This window comes from Miniopterus schreibersii, assembly GCF_964146895.1.
Source record: "Miniopterus schreibersii genome assembly, chromosome: 10".
Lineage (NCBI taxonomy): Eukaryota > Metazoa > Chordata > Mammalia > Chiroptera > Miniopteridae > Miniopterus > Miniopterus schreibersii.
The window spans coordinates 43945212-43969085 of NC_138110.1; the positions used below are offsets into that span (position 1 = coordinate 43945212).

Here is a 23874-nt window from a genome sequence, read left to right on the forward strand (position 1 = left end):
AGGATGATGTATATAAATTGTTTTGCGCAATATTTTGTAGCCCAAAGTAAGTGCATGATATTAATATTTTTGGTGTTACTATTATTAGTTTACTGAACTAGGGATACTCTGAATTTAATCAAAAGACCTATGTTTGCACCCCAGATCAGCTACTAGTAAGGATCTTTACTCCCTCACCTATAAATGGCAACACCGTGATAACACTTTCCGCTTTGCCTAAATCACAAGATTATGGGAGCTCCATAGGTAATGTATCTGCAAACTATAAACTGTTAAACTAATTAAAAGCTTTTTTACCCCCTTCTAGAGTACACACAGAAGTTAAAGACACTCAAATATAAGGTCACGTGCCTCTATTTAATGCACCACAAATATACCACTAGGGAAAAGGAATATCTGTAATACTTTTTCAGTAATGGTGACCTACTGTGAATCTGACTCTTTAAAGTTGCATTAATATGTAATACTACTGCTATGAAGGTTTTATAAACATCTAGTAGGATAAATCTTTTCAAGTTTAAAACTTGGCCCTCCACTATGAAAATGTGAACATAGACTATTTCTACTACAAAATTATGAAGGCTAAATCTTTACTAATAACATTCTCTTCAAAGAACATGAGAACAAATGTAAAAATAAACACAAAACTGGGATGCAGTTGAGAAAAAGACAAAATTCCTTAAATTGTTCGACAGCATCTAATTGATTTTGGAAGAATGTCAAGAGTTAATTTTATATTTTGCACGTGAATTGCAATAAGTCTGGAGGTGCTAAGGTGACAAGTGTTGCTTGTATGAGAATTTACAGAGGGCTGTCCAGAGCTCAGTGACAGATGGACGGATTGGAGGCCAGTGGAAATTATAACTCTAATTTACACTAATTTAGCCTTCATGTTTATGATTGGTCATGAACCAAGTAAAAATGATTTCTTCATATCATGTAGAACAGATGGAATTGAAATATTCTCATCTACCTGTATCTGATATCTTGTGATACTAAGAGTAAAGATTTGGGTTAGAGGAAAGGCAACCTCAGGGAATTACTACAAGGAAACTGGGAGGAGGGTTAAAATACATTCCATCTACTCATAATTAGACTATATATTATTCCTTGGAGATATCCTTGTTGTCTTTTTACCTCCTGATGGAATTCCAGACCATGAATGGGGTGTCATGAGTCGGGGATAGGGTCAAAGTGGGCATGACTGCCAACAGTATTTATCTAAACACTGTTATAATGATTGGTTAAAAATAAAAGTGGGCAGAGACTGGAGTGTAACGATGGCTTTGGTCTTGAGATTTGAAAGCAAAAAAAGGTTTAAGAATTTAAGGTGTATGCCATGACTCCCCGCCTGTCCAGCCACTTGCACAGTTCTGTGCATACATGAAATAGGATTTCATAGAACAGAATTGTGTGTGACATTTTTGCTCAACTATCAACTAACCTCCTTTCCTTTTTTTTCTAGCTGTAGAAATTACACTTAACTGATATATTTCAGCACAAAGCCCCTTTAAAATGATAAAGCCCATAATAATATATTGAAAAGAGCAAATCCCTAAGAGGAGTGCAGGACAGGGAAATCCATGTATCTGTGCTGAAAATAAAGGGTAAGCTGACCTCTGAGAGAATACACCAGTGTAGTAATTTTTTAGAGCAGTTCAAAGATCTGCTTAGTCTCTACGACTTTTGACACTGAGGATAAACGCCTAAAATACTCACCAGAGACTGAGTTTTTACTGGGAAAAAAGATAACAGAATAGAATAGCAAGGATAAGAGCAAGTGGATAATGGAAATAAATAATGTTCCTTGGAAAACAGTTTTAAAAAAAGAAAAAATGCTCCCTCAACTAGGAAATGGAAAGGATGTTCAAGCTCTCAACTACTGAGAGTTGTAAACAGTGTGGGTGTGAAGCACAGTAAAGAACAACTAGACCCTGTGAAGTTTCACCAAGAGGAGTGGGTGTGTAACAAATAATAAAAATGCAAGATACAGCTACAGAAATAGAGGCAAGCATATCTATGGGACACAGATCATGAGACAGAGGGGGGCTAATCTGCACAGTTGTGTGCACAATGACCAAAATCAAAATAAGCTATTTGACAAAAGTGAAATGCCACCCAAATTCTTTATGACAACATTTGCATGAATAAAAGAACAAAATCCACAGTCCAGGATGTAAAGTCTATGTGAAAAGCGTGTCCTCCCAATGAACAGTCTCCCCTTGGAGAAAAGGAGCACCCTTGGGGCCGAAGGTGGAAATGGGCAGAAAGTTGTTCCAGTACAAACTGCTCCCACAGAGGCATGCGTGTCTTCCCCGCACGCCTGCCAAATGGAAAGAGCAAGCCCTGGAGGCGAGGAGGCGCGGCCCGGCAGCAGCTGCGGCAGAGCTGGAGGGCGAGGGCCCGTGTGGCCCAGGGCGTGAGCACGAGCGGCTGCCTGCGGACCAGTCTGCAAGCACCCACTGCTCGCTTCTCGCTTCTCCTTTCTTGGCTCCATCTCTACCTGGTCTCCAATTATTTACCTAGTGTTAGATTTTTCTGTGTTTATTTTTCAAGCACGGAGAATCAAGCTCCTTTATAGAGGATGTTATTTAAAATAACTACTCATTTAGGTTAAAAAATACCAAATAAGGTTGCGTTTGCAGCTCGTTAGAAAATGATTATATGTAAATAAAAGTCAGAACCTGATACTTAAAATGTAAATTTACATTTCAGAAAAAAGGGTGATGTGTTATCAAAAAATCAAAAAGGAAACTATTCGGAGACAGGAGAAATGGTATCTGAAGTACACTTGGATTAAGATGACAGAGACAGGTTAACAGGGAGGAGAGGAAATCCTGATCTGACCAGCTAGACAGACACCTGGCCATGCGCCAAAAGAATCACCTCTACAAACTGATTCCAAAGAATAAAGAAGTTGTCAAAGTAAAAGGAAACCTTACAGAATTTTGTAAATGAGATATGCTTCCTATTGCTTACATATAATATATATGTTTACAAAGAGATCAATTCAAATTTTTGATGAATAAAAATATTTTTTAAATGAAGATCAAGGCTTAAATGAATTCTATGAGCCAGTGATTATACTAATTCCCAGAAATAGAGTTATTTCAAAGAAATATAACGAATTATTACTATTAACAAATTTGTTCCTTTACTGTTCCACATGGTTTACTTCCTGCTTTACATTTTCAAAAAGTCCCTTACCTGGGCTGACTCTTTGCCTTTTCGTGTTTTCCATTGAAGTTCAAACTGCAGAGATTTTTCCTTCTCAAATGTGAAGAGTGTGATTCCAAATTCGCTGGCGGTTGTTCTCTCAGAGGGTCATGGAGAGTGGTCTCCTTTTTCAAGTTCATGTCCGAATACGGGCAGCCAAAAGCACTGGTTGGTAATAAGATGAGAGCGCAGTCGTCAGTTTACAGTGATAAATCAGCGACCAGTGTCACTGGAACAGACCTACATCCAACGTTTAAAAACCGAGTCAACATTCTTCTTTCACTGAACACACTCTAGTAAGTTTCTTTTCATATTGTCCTTTGAGAAAACTTCCAAGTTCTAGACACTGGTCAGCAGAGTATTACAGGTAGAGTCATCAGGATATATGGCTTTTACAATTTTGGAAACTTAATCTAAGAATAATATAAAGATGTGCTTCCAATGGAGCAATGAAAATATTACATACACATGACTCAAAATTTCTTCCAATAGCTAAGCCTGATTTAAGTATTTATATCACAAAATATTACAGGTAACTATCTACCAGTATAAGAGAATATAATGTTTTTGTTTCTTAGCATTCACATATCCAGAAATACTGTATCTGGATTTGGCTTATGCCTCCTGAAACTTGCTAGGAAGCTTTGGGTTTGAATGAGAAAGAGGAGAGACTAGAGTCAAGGCTGAATCCTAAAGCCTGGATGTGGTTGGAGTCTAACAGTTGGCGTCGGCAGAAGGATCGGCCAGGACAAATTATCTGGTTTTTCCTACAGGCTGATTGGTTGTTCCTATTAGATTTCTGGGTGCACATCCCTGTCTCCAAAGAGGCCTCAAACCTCTGCTGCTGTTAGGAATGGGGCAGCGGCTGTCAGTGAAAGCACAGGTATGACAGGAGGTCACCTGTACACAACCCTGGGTAAAATATTCCCTGCAGGAGCTTCAGGCTTCAGTTTCTCTCCAGTGAAATGAAATTGAATCCAACTCATTATGGTTGGTTGTCATCATAAATCTCTCAATCTCAATCTCTCTGTCTCTCTCTCTCTCCCCCCAACACATACATCCACACACACACCATTACATGGTAGCTGCTATCATTATCACAGTGTTATCATCTACATCTATGGAAGCATGTAGTCAAATGTACTACTATTTAGGCAGTTGGTTCCTTTTTAGGAATTCATTTCCTATTTACTGTAAATTTGCTGATACACAGTGCATAATAAATTCTTTCTGAGTATGTGAGTTTTCTTTTGTTATTTTATGGTCATGATAAAAATCAGGAACAAATGCAGTTTTTCCTCTGTTTTAAAGTAGACTGAGGGACTGTAGTATCAACTTATGTCTGGAATTTGAGATGTAGTGGTTAGGATGGCACCAGCTGAGCCAACATGTCTGGGAAAATCTGCACTGACATCATAGTGGTCAGCAGCCTTTACTACAGACAGAAGTGCCCCTTTGCATGCATTTTTCTATAATTTTAATAATTGGTATTGGTTTATTCGTTTATTCATTTATTGATTCAAAAACCCATTAAATGAGCATCTGCTACAGGCTAGGCACTTTAGAGAATATAAATCTAGTAAAGTTAAGACATATATACCAATAGATACAACTTATAAAAACAATAAAGCTACCCTTATTGAGCATATACTATAGGTCCATTACAATTCAAGGTGTTTTACATACATTATTTCTAAAATGTATTACTAAATACCCAAAGATGGTATTAATGCTATTTATTTTACAAGTGAAAAAGCAGGCTCACAAAGGATAAGCAACTTTATCCTAAAGATGCCTGAAACTTTCTTGTAGAAAGAGAAGCTGAGGCAGGTATTTACAGGGAAAAGCAAGTACTCAGTTTGCCATGGTTCATGGCTAGGAGACATATGCCAGTGTATGCTAGGCCTTTGTGAAGAGTGGAGATGTGATAAAGTACTATTTCCAGTAACAACAGAGCAGGGGGTTATCTGTTTAAGCTGCAGCATACAAGACTTAAGGGGGATTTTAGAAAGAACTTTCTGCCGATAAAAGCTGAAATACTAACCTAAGGGAGACTGGGAAAGGTTCATTTCAAGCACAGCTGAGCTTTCATTGAGACAGTATTACTCAGCAGCTTTGCTGTCCATGTAACATATACTCTCAATCTGAGGTTTTTAAAATGATCATTACTGTGAAATCTCTTAACTTCATACCATCCCCTTCACCTGACTCGTGCTGCAGGCCACTAACGCCATCTCTCCCTAAGGCTTATCCGTCCACACTGTAGGCTGCCGCCACAGGCCTCCTTGCTCAGTAGTTGCTGAAGTTGAGAGAAATTTTGTTCCACTTCATCTTTATTCATAAATCAGTCCCTTTAGTCATTTAATCATTCACTATTTCCTAATCTCATTGTAGCCCCTCTTCGTCGCCTGGGTACTAAGGCATGAAAACGAGGTGGAACTCCCCGAGCGTCGCTAGAATGAAATATTTCCTGACTCCGAGAGGCAAGGTGTGTGAGAACGTATCTCCAGATGATACGAATCAGAATAAAGCTTAAAGTTCAAAAGGATATACTAAGTGACAAAAAGGTACTTTTCAAAAGAAATGCTGGAGAAGAACTTAGAAGCTAATGATGGGAGACCAGAGAATGTAAAAAGAAGTGGAGATGAGGGGCCTTCGGATGTAACGGCCCAGCTCACCCCGGGCCCGCCGTGAGCGAGCCTCTGCGCGGCACTGCGCCCGCCGGCATGCTTTGCAGAGGGCGTGCAGGCGCTGGCCTGGCCGCGCCAGTGCAGACCCTTACCGTGAGTACGCTCATGTGCCCAGGCACGAAGGGCATGCAAGATTCTCCATAAGTCTATCCACAGAAAAAACCCCAAGAGCAGTGATATTCCTAGATGTGGTAAGCCATTTAAAATTTACTTTTGATTTAGTCGAATACTGGGGGAAATGGTTCTGAAGGCATAGTCTCTTTAGAAAATAGTTGACATAAGCTGAAATTTCTATGACTTAAAGCTCTGTTGGTCAAGGTAAAATGTCAATCCTGACTGAGCAGGAAATAGTATATTCAAATTTCACTCATTACAGATGGAGATATGCAAATGTAAACACTTCAGGCTGAAGTCCTGAGCAGCAACGTCCTGCAGAGACATGGTTCCTTTGACTGAGCAGACCATTTCCCATCTCTCCTTAATTCAGTTTGCTGGTAGTTTTTAGGGAGAGAAGAGACAGCAGGAACTATTAAATTGACACATATGAAATTGCAGTTTTAAAAAGTCAGAGACAGTTAAATATTGGGAATTTCATATGGTTCAACTGACTAATTTATAAAAAAAAAAAATGCCAGCCCCAAGCTCATCAATAGCAAAGCAGAAGGTAAAATGCTCAATAAGCAAAAAATGGCCAGATAGTTGCGAACTTTTAAGAAAGATTTTTTTGACAGATCTAAAACTGAGATCCTAGTGGTCCTCTTACTTCGTAAATAGAAGAAAACACAAAAATGACTGCAATTAAAAATATTATTTGTTCTCACTGCCATTTAAATTTATAAATATAACTCACCCTTTTCAGTCAATATGTTGGTAGTGTAAACTTACATAGTATAAGAATGTTAAATAAACACCTTTTTTTCTTAGGAGATATTAATTTCTTGGCCAAACAGTACTAAATGGCATGAGAAATACTGAAATGCAGATTATTGCAATTATAGAATACCTATAATACTTTTCACATAAACTTTTAACAGCTAGCATGTGACTTAAATTGTTGCTGATTTTACTTCTAAAAAGATTAAGAACAAGTACAAATGATACATGTTGGAATATAGACCACAACACAATTTTTGGATGTGTTGCAACACAATTTTTATTATATTGTTTTCAAACATAGAGATGGGCAAAACTCAATTGGTACATATGAGATTATAAGGTCTCAGGGTTAGGTTTCTTCAAATCCCTGTGGCTTTAAAATGAGATTACCCAAGATATGGGTAAATTTTCAGTCTACTGGGAACCAACATGGGGTAGGGTGGAGGGGTGCTGCTTCCCTTATGGGACAAGTATGACGTGGGCAACTGCCAACAGAATGGGACTCTTGTCGACATCAGGGCCCAAGGCCAAACTGCAAGGCAGGCAGCTTTTATCTTGTCCCCTCCCATTTTCTTGCTGAAGCCCATTCTCTGATGCGTGTCAGCACCCTCTTTTATGATATTTCATTTTTTAAATCCTCACCAAGGATATGTTTATTGATTTGAGAGAGAGGAAGGGAGAGAGAAACACTGATCAGTTGCTTCCTGTATGCTCCCTGACCGCAAATTGAACCCGCAACCTAGGTATGTGTTCCTCACCAGGAATGGAACCCGCAGCCTTTTGGGGTGTGGGGTGAAACTCCAACCAAGTGAGCCCCCATCCAGGGCAGTCTTTAATTTGAGTTGATTTTTGTGTATGGTGTAAGATAAGAGTCCAGTTTCATTTTGCATATGGATATCTACTTTTCCCACCACCATTTATTGACCAGACTATCTTTTCTCCATTGTGTATTCTTGGCACCCTCATAAAAGATCAATTAACTGTATAAACAAGGATTCATTTTTGGAATTTATCCTGATCCATTGGTCTACCTGTCTGTTCTTATGCCAGTGGCATCTTGTTTTGATTACTATATCTCTGTAGTATAATTTGAAATCAGGAAGTGTGATGTCTCGGCTTTGTTGTTCTTGCTCAAGATAGTATATCCATAACAAGTTATTGTAGCTATAGTAATTTTTAATTTTTTTCCCTTTATCTTTTTTCCTAAAATCACTGATACACCACCATTACAGTATTAGAATATTCTGAATTTGAATATACTTATATTAACCAGTGAATTTTATACTTTCATGTTTTCATGTTGTTAATGTCAACATCAGGATGACATCAGGTGCTAAAATTATCTCACAAGAATTGTAAAGCAGCCATAATAAAAATGCTTCAACAACAATTAATTACATACTTGAAACCAGCACCAGCCCAAGATCTACGAGGAGAAAGAAAACACAGGGAATGCACCACTGTGTTGTTACTCAGGCCATGAAGTCTCTAGTTGGTCTGCCTCCTCCTCTCCACCTTCCAGAGCCTTCCTATGTTTGTATAATGTCTAGGTATTAGTGTGATGGACAAAGGAAAACCAAACAAGCCCAGGTCAAAAAATAAAGCATCCTTCAGCTGCCTGAGCCAAGTAGTCCCAAACTTACAGTAGTCCTACTGTCCCTTCCTCCCCACCAAGTGATGTGCTAGGGAGTCTTCTGCAATACTACAAAAACATACATTTGGATAAGAGGTGGCCTTTTTTTATGTTAAAATTTGATTTATTTTATTGTTGAGCATATTACAGCTATCCCCCACTTACCCCCTCCTTTGCCCTCCTTCACCCATCTCCCACCCCACCGCAGGCCTTCATCTGTCTATTGTCTGTGTCCGTAGGCTGTGCATTTGTGCTTATAAATTCTTTGGTTAATCTCTTCCCGCCTTCCCTCTGAGATCTGTCAGTCTGTTTCATGCTTCCATGTCTGTGGTCCTATCTTGTTCATCAATTTATTTTGTTCCCTAGAATCCTTTTTTTTACAACCTGCAAATAAAAATTCACTTGCAGGCTCAAGTATGTATAGGCAGACTTCTTATTAAAGAAGCTGATTGCTAATACTCTTCCCTCTAAATTAGTTAACACACCAAAGGCTGTGCTCTGTAATTTAGTGTGTGTAAAGCAATATTGTCCTAATTAGAAATACAAACCAACAACAGGAATCCTTCATTATATCTTGAAGGGTGCTGTTTAAAAACATTTTTTTAAACAAACAACCCTGAGATATTAAAGACTGGGGGCATCAGGGTAATTGTGGATAAAAGTAAATGTCTCTTTCAAGAAAATATGATCAGAACTATTTTTCTTACCCTAAACTATTCTAAAATATTATTCAAGTCATTTGTTTTAACTAATTGTTGAGAATCAACATGTACAATATTTTGAAAAAGATGATCGGGCTATCTAAAATATACACATGAAAGTTTTTATTCTGCTAAATTTAGGCAGTAAAATTATTTTAGCTATTACAGAGAGATGCCATAAAAACACAATTTGATTAGTCTAATATTCATATTATCATCAATAGCAGGTTATGCTTCTACAGTTTTTACTCGGTTATATACCCTGATTTAAGCTCTCTTTTTATGTTAAATCATTCAGCCCTCACAATATCCTTATGAAATAGGTATTATTATAATTTGCATTTTACAGCAGAAGAGACTGAGGCACAGAGAGGTTAAATAAGTCAATCAGGGCCACACAACTTCTCTACTAAGAAGTTGTAGAGATGGAACTAAAACCCAGGTAGCCTGATGTTGGGGTCTAGGTTTTTAAGTACTATGCCAAACTACCTCTGGGACTAGGTTTTTCTTTGACTATATTAGACAAAATAAAAACGATGAAACACCTATCATAATGCCTTGTACATACTAGGTGCTCTGCCAAATGGATACTGATGATATTGGAATATTTATATAACCTCTTTGGCATTGTTGACTACACAGAGAAAAGAAAAAGCACAGATATTAGAATACTTTGAAAGAGTTTAAGCTGTTTAATGTTTTTCAATTTCATTCGGAAATTTACTGAGTTGCTGCAAAAATAGAACACGTGGCAAAGAAGGAATTCTTCAGAAACAAAGTGCATCCTCTCGTACAATGAAATGTGATGTTAAGAACTGGCCATCTGGGTACTTTTTTTTATTGGGACAAGCTGTAATTTATAAAACCATGAGAAAGAACAAGAAAATAGAGGAGAGACAGTCTTGACCTCCTGCTAGAAAAAGATTTTAAAGCTCTATACTAGCACATTTTTAAATGAGAATTTAAATATCTCATACCCACATATACATACACTAAGGTGGCATCGACACGGCCAAAGGCACCATTTCACCTAACACAGCTACACGAGCATCCAAATAGTGTCCTGTCTTAGTGGAGGCCAGGAGCAGGAGGCAAAAGCTGCTGCTCTTAATTTCACCCACAGATATTTACAGAATGTGACTATGCACAGCTCTGTAGGCACTGTGGTAACCCAAAGTACAGCAAAAATCCCACCTCAGTGGTCCTTAACCTCAAAGGTCAAGAACCAAACAAATTAAAAATCTAAAAGGCAAAAGCAGTGAATGTTGTGGTTTATTATAATTATGTATATAGTTAATAGTGATATAATCATTACAATTGGAATAGATACTTATTAAACATTTAATATGTAACCAGGCATTATAATAAATGCATATCATATTATATGCATTATTTCATTAAATAAATAAAATCTGGGAAGGGAATGTTTTCAGAAAACTGCTTTTGCTGTTGCTGTTATTGTTTCTTAAATTAGGACCCAGGAGAGCATGGGGGCAGGTTCTTGAAATAGGACCAGCCTCAATCAGTCCCAGGGGCAGGGACAGAGACAAACCACCACCGGAAAAGAGCAATCCAGCTGGGAGCAAGACTGTGGGCAACATTTGCTCACGATTGGGGTAGGGTGTGGGAATCCAAATGTCTGGCTAAGAATTTCGACTAATCAGAGATGCAGCAGATAAAGGTCTGGAAGGTCACTGCAGCAGCTCTGGCCAAGAGGGTGGCCTGAGGGACGGCAGGGGCAGCATGTGGGCAGCAGCCATGAGGGTCTGGACAAGAGCAGCAGGGCCAGAGAAGTTCCTTCCTATGCTGTTGTAGAAAAGTAATCAGTGGCACGTGAAGGTGTACTAAATTCGGGAACTGTTAAGGAAAACACTGCAATATAAATTTTTAAGTGTGGTGATGAAGCTGGGTAAGGTAGAATTGCTGATTTAAGGGGTAAGATAATGTAGTTTGTTGCTAGCATTGTAAACCGTGGGCCAGACAGTACAATTCTGGACTCATTCTGCAGGTGAGCAGACAAACGCCACTCAGAGTGAGAAGCCACCAGCAGACCCGTGGCTGTCGCCGAGGATGGGTGCATTCTCCAAGTCTCAGCCTGCACACAGACTATGGTTGCTTACGTTTTGTGCATCTAGTAACATTCCCTGAAAATCTCAGCACTGCCTTGAAATCTCCAAAGGTTCTGCCTACACTGTCCACTTCACCTTGCTTACTTCGCCCGGTGACAAATTCTGCGAGTCACTGGATTAACCACTGCGTCACTCAAATAATCTCATGACATGACAAAGGGAAGGACATGGTATGACACCCTCTGCATCACTCATCTGACACTCATGGAGTTCTGGTGTGAGCAGGTAGACGCTCAGCCCTCCTGCACTGCCACTCGCTCTGCCAGGTACAACAGGAGTGCCCTGTGTGCGCGTCTCTGGCTCCAGGCGTAACAGGATGGGGTCATATTTCATGTAGGTTAAAATGGCACAAGGATGTGTGCCTTCATGATAAAGAGCACTCTTCAGACAAGAAAGTCGTCACTGGCATGGCAGGGGAGGCTCCAGGGAGGAGGTAGGACTTTGGGGTGGCACTGAGGGTAACTAATATCCAAAAAGGTAGAAAAAGTTTCTTTTGTCTTTAATTTTATCAATTACTATTTAAAAACAAACTTGCTTGTACAAAAATGGTTTCAACAGAAATGTTCCAGTTGTACATTTTTTGTTGGCAAATCTATCTAGATAAGATGGCATTTTAAGTTCCCTAGATGTGTTAGTTTTGCAATCTAAGAAAGCCTAAACTAGGTCTACTTTGCAAGAGCGTGGTTTATTCAGGTCCATAAATTGCTCTTTGTGTGATTTATAGAACTGGGTTTCACAGCTAGAGTCACTGATTGGGAGTCCATCCTTGAGAATTCACTGAAGCTCAGTCGGTTTCAGGGCAGATGGGCTTTCTAGAACGTGGGAGCTTGACAGTGCTGGCTGCTTCCCTTCCCTTCCTCTGAGCCTTCTGGGAAGCACATTCCCTCCTTATTTGTGGTATATTGAGGCTTTCAAGGGGCTGAGCATGTGCCCACGTGTATGTCTAGAGAGACTTGAAGAAGGAACTTAGTGGAGGTAAGTCAGGATTTCTTTAGAGTCGACAACATGAAATCTTCTCTCTGATAAATAGTCAATTTCTTTTTAGACCAGTGATGGGCCAATTTTTAAAGTGACACTTGATATGAAATAGGAAATTAACCTATGACTCCACTCTGCAAGTGGCTGTTCTTTGAAACAGCTTCTTTGGGACTTCAAAATACTCTACCTGTTCACCTTGTTAGATTTAAAATTGTTTAAATCTCTATTAACTCATTAAGTTTATCGGTTTGACAGTGAAATCCTTATAAAAGTGTTCTGAATTTTTAGAGATTTCAGCTCCATGCTTTCTACCCACACTCTTGCAAGGTTACTTATCTCTTTAGACCATGAAGATTATTGGGAATTTTACTAGCTTAGGATTTGAACAAAGTATCTCTTGTCCTTGTTTTAGCTTTCACACTATATACTGAAGTTTCTATTTTGATGAAAATTATAAAAGTTATATATAGTTTTAAATTATAAAATTCCTAGTATAAAATGTTAGTAAAAGGAAAAATGTCCTTCTATTCCCACTGCAAACCATTAACATTTTTCTCTGTTCCTTTGTGGTTTTTTTATACGTGTGCAGGCCTCATTCAAATGTGTCCATGTATGTAGATGGGTTTAATCAACGTCATAATCATTGTCATGAGACTTGAACTTCTCACTTCTGGGATAATTCCAAAATTTTTATCCCCAATGACAACCCATGGGCAACACAGCTGCTGTCCCAGCTGACCTGCCTTCTTTCTGCTGGCTCGAGCACCCCCTGCCTGGCCTCAGTCTCTCAGGTGCACTCTTGTCTCTGTAGGCCTTTTCTGAATGATTAGCAAACATTATTCCACAGCCTTTTTGGGGTCAAAATTCTTTTGAGAATTGATTAAATATTGTGGATTCCCAGGCTGACAAATGTACATGTGCCAATACACACAAAAGGGGCATATCCCTCCACTGAGGTCACAGCCCTCCTGGGAGCCCAGGAAATGCCTGGGCCAGGGGTCTCCACTCACAGAAGGTCAATAACAACTACAGTCGCCCTGATCTCTCCATTTTCTTTAAAAATGAGAGAGGTTTTTTATATTATTTTCTCATACTTACCTGTGGTCTTCTTCTAATACAGTCTTTTTCCATTAAAAAATAAAAAAAGAAGAAAAGCAGAGGGCAAGGGGGCTTTCCTGGTACTGAGTCAGTCACCTGTCCCCACGGCACCATGGCTAACGGAATCTGGATTTGGGACAAGTCCTCGGCAGACTTGCACAGAGTGAATGCAGGTGACCTGGTAGGCACTGGGCTGCAGGGCCAAGCAGGTCTCACCATGAGTACTGACTACCAGTCGGAGGAGATGGTTGAAATGATGTGGTGAAGTGTAACTGCTAGGATGCACTTAGTCCTTTGCAGCCTGGGAAGCAGTGTCTCTGCTTTCTCGGGGAATCTCTAATCCAATTTATGTCCCAGGCCCCTATCAAATTTCATCTGGTGATAGAGCAAATAAACATTGCAGTTGAACATGTGTCTGAAAGGTCATCTCAGCACATTCGTAGGAGTCAGTTTTTACACACAGGGGGCTGCTTCTGACCCTCTTTCCCTCTCCTGTGTGTGTACAGGGGCCGGTAGGTGACAGCGATATATCTGCATCACTCGTCTGTCTGTGGTTACTATTTTGGAGAATAAAAGGACAGGGGTGGGATGAATGCAGTGTGGTCGCAGCGAGTGGGCCTGTGGGACAGAATGAGGTGTCAGGAGAAGGAGAGGAAGTGCTGGAAAGCGGCGTTCTCTTTTTCAAATTTCCCGTCTGTTCACGTTCACGGGCAGGTGCTCTCAGACTTTCAGGCTGATCCCTCTGGTCCTCTCTCCTCTCCCTTCCTTGGCACTGAACAACAGCCAGACCCTAAAGTTGTGTTTGCCACTTGCAAGGAAAAGAAAGAGAAACTAAGAAGAGGAGCAGGCAAGGGGAGGACCAGCAGGAAAGAATAAGGAAAGAGGGAGCTGAAGACGTGGGAAGGAAAGAGAGGGAGTGCTGCAAAGGAGTGAAAGAAGGTGAGGATTCACATGGTAAGGGTTCTTTTGCGGCTGCAGAAAATGCTCTAAATTGATTGTGGTGAGAGTTGCAAAACTCTGCATTTACTGAAAACCATCAGTAAACTGCATGACGTAAGTTCTAGCTCAATGAAGCTATTATATTTTTTAAAAGTGAACTTGAATTTTAAAAAATTAATATATTTATGTTTCAATGCACACTACCCTCCTTCCCGGCCAACTTCATGCATAGCAAAGTTGCTCTGCTCAGAGCCTCCTTCAGGCCACAGAATCTCTTGCATATTGAGGTGCCACGGCAGATGGCTTTTACCGTCACTAGAAATAAAGAATCTGTAAGATGAGGCCGAGAATGAAAAAAAGAGAGATATAGGAGGTAAGAAACCGCCTGCTGCAAGGGTCACTGATTCCATTTCTATGCTGTTTGAACTAATGAGCATCAGTGCTTTTCTCCCAAGTTCCTGACACATTTTTAATTAGGGGAAAAATGACAGTTAACTGGTAGAGATGCCCACTTGCTTAACAATGTTAAAATTCAAATTTCTGGACTATTGCATGCGCGACTGCGCGCACACACACACACACGCACGCACACACACACGATCACTGGTATGTAGCCTCGTGTCACTGTAAAAACAGTGCTGTCATGTCTCTAAAATAATAATATAAACTTAAACCTGTTTTTAAAAAGGACAGATCCCAACTTTAACATCTTTGATAGCTGAGGATCCTCTTTTCACTGTAGTTAGTACACCTTCAAAGAAAAGTCACTCTCCCTTCTTCTACTTTGAGGCTTCACATTTACTAAACTAGAGAGCAGATGATCACGTCCTCAGAAGTATTTAGATTTCAGTGCATCACATTATAGAGCCTGGAAGTAAAGTACACAGATGGTGTGCACATTCTCTGATTACACATAAGCCTCTCCCTGCCATGTCCTCTGTCTCAGCTTTGTTCCATGTAGACAGGGCTAGCGAATAATTCATCTCCAAACACGCAACAAATGTCCTTTTGAAATCTCTAGGACATATACATTTCTGAATGAAACTGAGAAAAAAACTTTTTCTGAATCTTGAGCAGTACTTAAAATACAATAAATGTAAGTTAGGTTAAAAATCCAGCAGGTAGCCACGGCCTGGTGGCTCCGTTGGTTGGAGCTTTGTCCCACACACCAAAAGGTTGTGAGTTCCATCCCCGGTTGGGGCCCACACGGGAGACAACTGATAGATGTTTCTTTCACATCAATGTTTCTCTCTCTCTCCCTTCCTCTTTCTAAAAATCAATAAAAACATATCTTCAGTTGAGGATAAAAACAGAAATATGACACATATGTACTCTCATTATTTGGAAACTTTAAGAAAAATAGTGTCTAGGATTTTATAAATTTATTTACGAAAAAACAATCGTTTGGGGAAAGACCATCTGTTCTCAATCTAATTCAAATTTAAATTAATGAGAAGTAATTTAAGATGCCTGACTGACAAAATAACTTTTTTTAATTTTAGTACATTTAGAAGTAATCAAGTTATGTAGAGATTAGGGGAAGAAATTTTCTACGATGTCTGAGAGTGCACATGGTAAGTGATGAGGTTTTCCATGAATGTTAATGATCTGGGCTTGGTTGGCTCCCTAGTACATTAGAACAGAGCCCAAATCATCTGTCTTTCATATTTAATTCAATTTGTTTGCATACCGCATCTTTCACTCAATGTTTCTCAAAAAGCAATTTCAGGAAAGATAAAACTATGAGAAAATACTTTTCAGAACCTAATATACTGATAACAATACAAAGGATATGGATAAGAGTCTTTGGAGAAATAAAGATTACTCTCTCCTGTTTTGTCCATGCCTAGTATTGTCTGATTAGTATTGAAGGCTAACATATTCATACACGGAGATGGGAATTGCTGCTGTTTTCAGAAACCGTGAGAGAACAGAACAAGGACTCAAAAAAAAGAAAGCATATCCAAAAGAGTTCAGAAAGCTATATTGTATAATCACAAAAAGCGATAAAGCTTTGTTGCATTTAAAGTAAAACTATGTGATTGGAAGGATGTGTGGGAAAAGAGCAAATGAAAAGCAAGGACTATTAACTTGTATATATATAACACTTCACTTCCAAAATGCTGAAATAATTACAAATAAGTATTTAATAGTGGTTCTCATAGGTTCCTGGGAGTCCTCCAATTGTTACTTTTTTACTTGGTAAATATAGACCATAGGAATGTAAAAGGAAATCTCAAATACATTCACTGATTTGCTTGTCTCAAGAGCATTAAACCACTGCCTCCCTTGACCCACTCCTAGGCAGTTTTCTCTTCATGTCCTCCTAAGTTGTTCAAAGACAACTTGAGTTTATTGTCATAATTATTTTTTCAAAAACTAGATATTTAAAGCCTGGATAAAAGTGTGAAACAAGGTGCTTTAAATTGTTCCAATGTACACCTAAGCAAAGTATGGGGGATCCCGCCATCTGGAGTACATGCACATCCCCTCTGCAAGACCCACAGTCTACCTGCTTAGAGATTAAAACCAAATTCGAATGTGAATTCCTTCCTTTCTCTCTGTCGCTCCTTCCAAAAATATTAACTGAACACCTACCATGTGCCAGAAACTGCCGAGGCACTGGAGATACTGCAGTGAACAATACTACACACACACACACGCACACACACGCACGCACGCACACACGCACGCGCACACACACTTGTATTTCCGCTGATGGTAAGTAAAGTAGTGGGGAGAGAGACGATGCTCATGTGTGCAGGTGTGGCCTCACTGAAGTAACTTTGAAGGAGGTGCAGGAACGAGCCGTGCCTTCCCTCTGCCCAGAAACTTCCTTTCCCTCTCCTCCTTCTCCACAAAGCACATCTGCTGACTCTTCTCTCTTTACAGTGTGGACATCACTTTTTCTGGGAAGCTTTCTGCAACTGGTCCACTACGAATTAATCTCTCCCTCCACTGAAACCCTCTGTACTTATCTGTGCATGTTCTAAGATCATTTTCTATTTTATATTAAATCATCTGTATTCATATAGTCCATATATTTTCAACCTTACTAGACAAAAGCTCCTTGAGGAACTATACACTCCTTTTATCACTTCTTGTGGCTTTTATAGTCCTTGGACACAGCAATATTTCAACCAATGTTTCTGGAATAATTAGTCAATGCTATAGACCAAATGTTTCTGTGCCCCTCCCCCCATCCTAATCATGCTCTCTCAGGCTCGTCTTTCTATATTTTGCTGACCTAACGCCTTTTCTATGCACTCTGTCTTGATTTATAGAAAATGAGTAACAAGGGTAGGGGTCGGGGTTGGGTTCAGAGACGAGCAGTGAGCAAGAGGACTCCTCTGTCCTGTGGGAAGGAAAGAATTATGATCAGATGGTTATTATCTTTCAGTGAAGTAGGAGCTCTCTTCTCCAAGAAGAGAGCAGAGGAGGTGGAGTAAGAAAGGGAAGGAATATAAAAAGTATATGAAATCACTACTGTTAGGAAAGCTCACAGACTTCCCAAGCTGGGGCAGGGGCTGCAGGGCCTGAATGGAAGCCCCAGAAGGCCTGGGGTAAAAGGCGGTGGGGACATACCACCTGGGTATAGAATTCCTGCTGCAGCCACAGGCATCCTCAGCTTAACATCAGAGGAGGGAGACAGTACTTAGTGCAATGATGATCTCGAACAACCTAAATGAAAACTCTGGCCCTGCCACTTACTAGTAGCCAGTAAGATGGCTAATCCTCCCAAACCAACCACAGTTTCCTCATCTATAAAACTGAGATAATATCTATTATAAAACATTTGTTGTGAAAACTACATACAGCATCGTATATCAAAATCTTAGCACACAGCAGCAGACACCTAATTTTTAAGTGTCATTAAAAAATTTCTCAATGGAGTAACAATGAAACCACAATGGCATTGCCACAGAAGATGTGTTCTCCATGCCCACCTCCTGAACTAGCTGGAGAATGCCAAGTATTCTCCTGGGAAGAATGTCTAATACTCTGTATTAGTGACACAAGAGGGAAAAGCTAGTCATTACATTTACTACATCAGAGGCACTTATAAAGAGCATCAGTCAGCCACCAGCACAGGAATCCGAGAAAAAGACAACCACCAATCTGAGAGGCCATGAGGGCCCAGGCCAGGAAGGTCAGGAAGCTTTAGGGCTACAGTGGGAGAGGCTCTGGTCACTTCATCAGCCTCATCTGTCACCCTTCATCCCACATTATCACCCAACTCCAAGCTCCAGGTATTTAAAATTAAGTGCAATCACATCCATTTAATGCACACACGCACACAGCACTTGCTCTGTGTCCTAGTTACTCTCTTACTGAAATATCCCTCCTTTCCCCCTTTGCTTGGTTAAATCACACTTATCCTTTTGCACTCAAGGATGATGTCGCCTTTTCTAGAAACTTCTTGAAACTCTTAGATTGGATCAAGAAATCCTCATAGGACCAGTCATACATAGCTTCCCAAACATATCATTCTCATACCATTTAATTAATATTATAGGTATTGTTCACCTCCTTCCCTAGTCTATGAGCTTCTAAAAACAGAAATAGATCTTATACATAGTACAATGCTGGGCATATAAGAGGCAATCAATAAATGTTTGCTCATGAAAGGGTGAAAACTATATGAGTAAAGAAACAAACATAAGCCATTCCAGTTGATATATTTTAGTTAAAGACAAAATAATTATTTTAATTGAAGATGTAAATACAAAATTTTAACTATTTTTAAGTCATAAATTTCTAGTGTTTTTCTTCAAAGTTCCTAGCTATTCCTTCCAAAAGAGATGGTAAGACACATAAACATCTCATTGGCCACTTACGTGGCCTTATTTTTAAATATTGTTAAGTAACACCAGAAGTAATTGATCAGATGAACACCAAATGCTCGTTCTTTTAGGGGCTTCCATTTGTTCTCATGTATTATAGAAGAGTAGGACTCAATTTGGCACATCAAACAAATGTTCACATCAAGGTACAGTTACACATTTAAATTTATACCCAGTATTTCCTAATGAACCCGGTACTTTGTTTTGTTACCAGAACAGCATCTTTCCCTTCAAAGCTCCTCCTACAACCTTGACCTGTACCTGCCCTGGAGTGGCCTACAGCCAGCCAATCACTGAGTTTCTCCCAGTTATTAACAATATTCATTGTATGAAGTCACAGAAAATGAGAGAGAGAACACTGGTTTCTTTTGCCACCAGCTGCTTGCTTGATTTTTTTTAGAACTATGATAACTAGGGATACTGTGCTGAAATTCTTAGCACTCATATCTGTGAACAAAATTAGGACCTGTTTGGAGCTACTGTCAAAAGGAACCATAATTGCTGAAATTGCAGAGCCATGGAAATGATGACCATATGCTGGTGGCACACAAATGGCGTGTGCAGCCGCAGAGCCTTCTCATGCTCAGGATATAACATCAGTTTGCTGCTCAACAAAACATTGTTCTTAGTTCTTTTTAAAAAGATTTTTTCATGTTTGAATGACCAGCAAAGAATTCTTAGACAAACATGTGGGTGGCAAGGATGAGAGAAAGAGACAGGGCGACAGGCTTGTGTGCCTACGGTTTCCTGCTCAGGAAATACTCAAAGCAGTGGTACAGGCTATTCCATCCGTCTTCAGATTGTATCATCTATTTTACAACCTAGTTTAAACAGCACAGAAGCTCGGCCAAATTCCACTTGACAGAAGACTGCATTCCCCTTCCATGTGTGGGGGAGGTGTATGTGCTTAATTCCAGGATAAAACCATGGTTTATCAGGAAATATAAATTTTACTAGAAGGAATTTAAGGTCAGCTTTCATTGTCCTGACAAGCCTCTCTGAAAGACCTGTGGCTCTTAGACGCAAAAGCCATTTCTCTACCCACCCAAGATTAAGTATAAAGGAAGCAAACACAGGCCAACAGCTGGAAAATGTACACAAGGCTGAAAAGCGAGGGTTCCTGACTTCTAATGCAGGGAAATTTCATCATTTACCCTGTTCTGTTTGCTCATGTTTTTCAAATATGTTTTTATTGATTTCAGAGAGAGGAAGGGAAAGGGAGAGAGACAGAAACATCAATGATGAGAGAGAGTCATTGATCGGCTGCCTCCTGCACGCGCCCTACTGGGGATTGAGCCTGCAACCTGGGCATGTGCTCTGACCAGGAATGGAACCGTGACCTCCTGATTCATGGGTCGATGCTCAACCACTGAGCCATGCTGGCCGGGCTTTTTGCTCATTTTTAATCCATGATAGAGACACGCAAGGCAGATTAAAACCTAAGATGAGTACTGTGGACTGTGAAACCCCAATGGGCTTAAAACAGCACAGGAGCATTTGGAACCTCACTGAACTGTGTGACTCTCAGGCCATCCTCAGGGTAAGCCTTGGAAGCTGGTCAAGATGCCCAAGGGCTTGGGTGGGGTCATGAGCAGCCTTTGCACTAGATACGGTTGTTTCCCCTGGAAACAGATGTCCATGGAGAGGTAAGAGAGACTGGGGTCTTCCTTCTGGCTTGGTGTCATGTCAGACTGCTGCTGGGTCTACCAAATGCAGAGGGTCGACTTGTAGAAACTTGTGAGTAATGTTAGCTAAGAAGGCTACTTCAATATCCTTTTAATTTTTCGAAAACTTTTTTTTATTGAAGTAGACCTTACACACAGAATGCACAAATTACTTGTCACAAACTGAACACACTCTTTCACAAGGACCAGATCAAGGAACAGAATATTATCCCAGAAGCCCCTCCATTCCCTCTCTTCTAGTCACTCCCACAAAGGTAACCACAGCCCTGAAGTTTTATATAGTAGTAACTTAAGCCTGTTTTTGCACCTTACACTAATAAAATCGTTCGGTATTTACTATTTGGGTTTGGCTCAAACGTTCTGGCCAATGCTGCCTTTGTGAGCGCCACCCACCACTGTGCGCAGAGTCCCTTCGCTCCCCTTGCTGTACAGCCAGCATCCACTGTCTGGACGTGACGCAGTTCACCCACTCACTGCTGAGGAGCCTCTGGGCAGGTTCAGGGTTGGGCTTTTAGTGAATGTACGCATACACTTCTGTTGGGCACCTAACTTGGAATGGAATTGCTATATCATTTTAAATTAATTTAGGTATGTATTACATAATTTATGCTTACAACATCCTATAAAATGCCTCCAAGACCAAAATCCATCTATTACATGCAAAATTACTGCTTTTCCATTCATACTTTAACCTTCTGCAGCATACATTATTATAACTGAGTCAGTGCCACTGTGTGTGTTTTAGTAATCAGCATGACCATTTGCAGATACATGGTATCGTATTATTTACTTTGCATTATTGCTCTGGAATTTTTAATGCAATTGTAAACCATTCTCAACTGTACCATTATCACTGAGGAATTTGGAAAATTCAGTACTAACAGCTAGTTCTTATAAATAGGCAATGCACCTCTTCCATCTGGTTCCATATAAAGGGAGGCAAGTGGACTTTAAATCTGACATATGTGGGTACTGATTATAACAGCGGAAGTTGGAATATGCTGCTGTATTATATCATCAAAATGAGAATAAATGAGACCAAGGGATAATTAAAATCATCATACCTAACTTAATATTTTCATAACTAAAGCTTTTATTTCAGATTTCTTATTTGGAAGTCCTTTTTTATTTTATTTTATTTTCTTAATTTACCCATTCCTCTACCTCCCTCCCCTTTGGCAATCATCAGCTTGCTCTCTATATCTATGGATCAGTTTCTGTTTTGTTTGTTTTTAGGTTCCACATATAAGTGAAATCATACAGTTTTGTCTTTCTCTTTCTGACTTATTAAACTTAGCATGATTTGTTAATTTCTCATTGATAGTCCATGTTTTATAAGATGTCCTTGAATAGCTCTATATACCAAAGTGGAAGCAGACATTTAGGCAGCTTATTTCTTTGTTATTTTCTATAACAAATTATGAGTAACAACTACAATTGTCTTTAAGAGTCTCTCTCTCTCTGTCTCCTCTCTCTCTCTAAGCTAGGAATCAAAAGTTTTTAGTTTGAAAGGAATCCTGGAGATCATTCTATATTGCCTCTGTCACAAGTGAGAAACCTTTTCTTTATGGCTTCCTCATCAGCTGCTTATCCAGGTGCAATAGGTTTGTATGTAGTTTAATATCAATTTCCCTTTCTGATGTACGTATCTGCCAGTAGAAGAAAGAGTAGCAGACAAGAAATTAGAAGACATTTCCTTTAAAATCAGTCACTTATTAGTTGTGCCATGAGAAGATACAGTTTGTCCAAGACTCACTCTTTTTTGGTCCATAACGTAAGGATTTTAAAACTTACATTGTAGGGCTGCTCTGTGTATTAATTAAGATAATACATATGAAAATATTCTGTAAGTGGTTAATCAAATATATGGTAGAGCCTATTGCTCCTAGGCCACAAACCTGTACAGTATTTTACTTTGCAAAACAACACAAGCTATAATTAAGCATAAGAGGGAATGATGCAATGAAAAGACATAGCAAACATGAGATGAATGAAGCTGCTGCTGGCATAACACAACATACTATTTTACAGTAAACCTCTTTTTTTTTTGGAGGAAAAGTACACTCTGAAATAATAAAAGTACAATGTAGTAAATACATAAACCAGGAACACAGTTGTTTAGTATAATTATCAAGTACTCTGTACTGTACATAATTGTATATGCTATACTTTTATACAAGTGGCAGCACAGTAGGTTTGTTTATACTAGCATGAAGTAATTCATTGTGCTATAATATTACAACTACCATTATGTCACTTGGTGATAGGAATTTTCTATTTAAACCTCATGTGACTATCATCGTATCTGTGGTCCTTTGCTGAATGAAACATTGTTATGTGACATGTGACTGTAAGTTGTACTATCAACATTATTCTCATTCACAAAAGGCAGACTGGCCCTGGCTACGCTATCTGTTTGGATTTCAGCCATAATGATGTTTATTAAAAAATTTTTAAAATAGTCTCCAAAATAATATTTAAGTTTAACTTATAAATAAGAAAAAAACTGTATAGAGTGACAAACTTCCTAGGCTTAGGAATGTTACCTCTTGGAAAAAATAATCCATTTTAATTCATATTATTGAGTTTCCCATGCATTCAGATTAGCTAGGATAAATTCTTCAACAATTTGAGTAACCCCAGGAAATCAAAGCAAGCTAATTATGGAGTTATAATTTTTACCCATGTCTAGTAGATAATGGAAGAATTATTAATCTTGATTCCTGAGGTATTTTTAGGGAAGGGGTTATTCCAACCCAGTTCCTTTTGCTAGCAACAGTTTTGCAGTTATGGGCCTTACATTTGAAATACAGATCACGAACTTAAGATATTTACATTTTAATAAACAGTGTAATATACATATGGGTAAATTAAGAGCCATTGGAATAAGTTCTGTCCAAGACAGTATGCTTGGACAGGGTCATGTTGCTATGTACCTCTTACAGTAAACAGTATCATAGATACTGTAACTAAAAAGGAAATGAGAAATCACCTAGTCTTGATGTTGTAATAACCGGATTATTATTTAATGGGAAAGGAGGAAAGAGAAGGTTAAATAGTACAGACAGGCTATTTATACAGCTTT

At 39.3% G+C, this 23874-nt stretch overlaps 1 protein-coding gene across 4 annotated transcripts in view; it reads right to left on the minus strand.

Annotated features, from left to right (window-relative positions):
• Window positions 1-23874, minus strand: part of L3MBTL4 (L3MBTL histone methyl-lysine binding protein 4) — a 286253-nt gene that overhangs the window by 88609 nt on the left and 173770 nt on the right. For all 4 annotated transcript variants that reach the window (XM_081149411.1, XM_081149413.1, XM_081149410.1 and 1 more), the window contains one exon: window positions 3208-3381. In XM_081149411.1, coding sequence (XP_081005537.1) covers window positions 3208-3381 — 174 coding nt within the window. The remainder of the gene's footprint in view (window positions 1-3207; window positions 3382-23874) is intronic.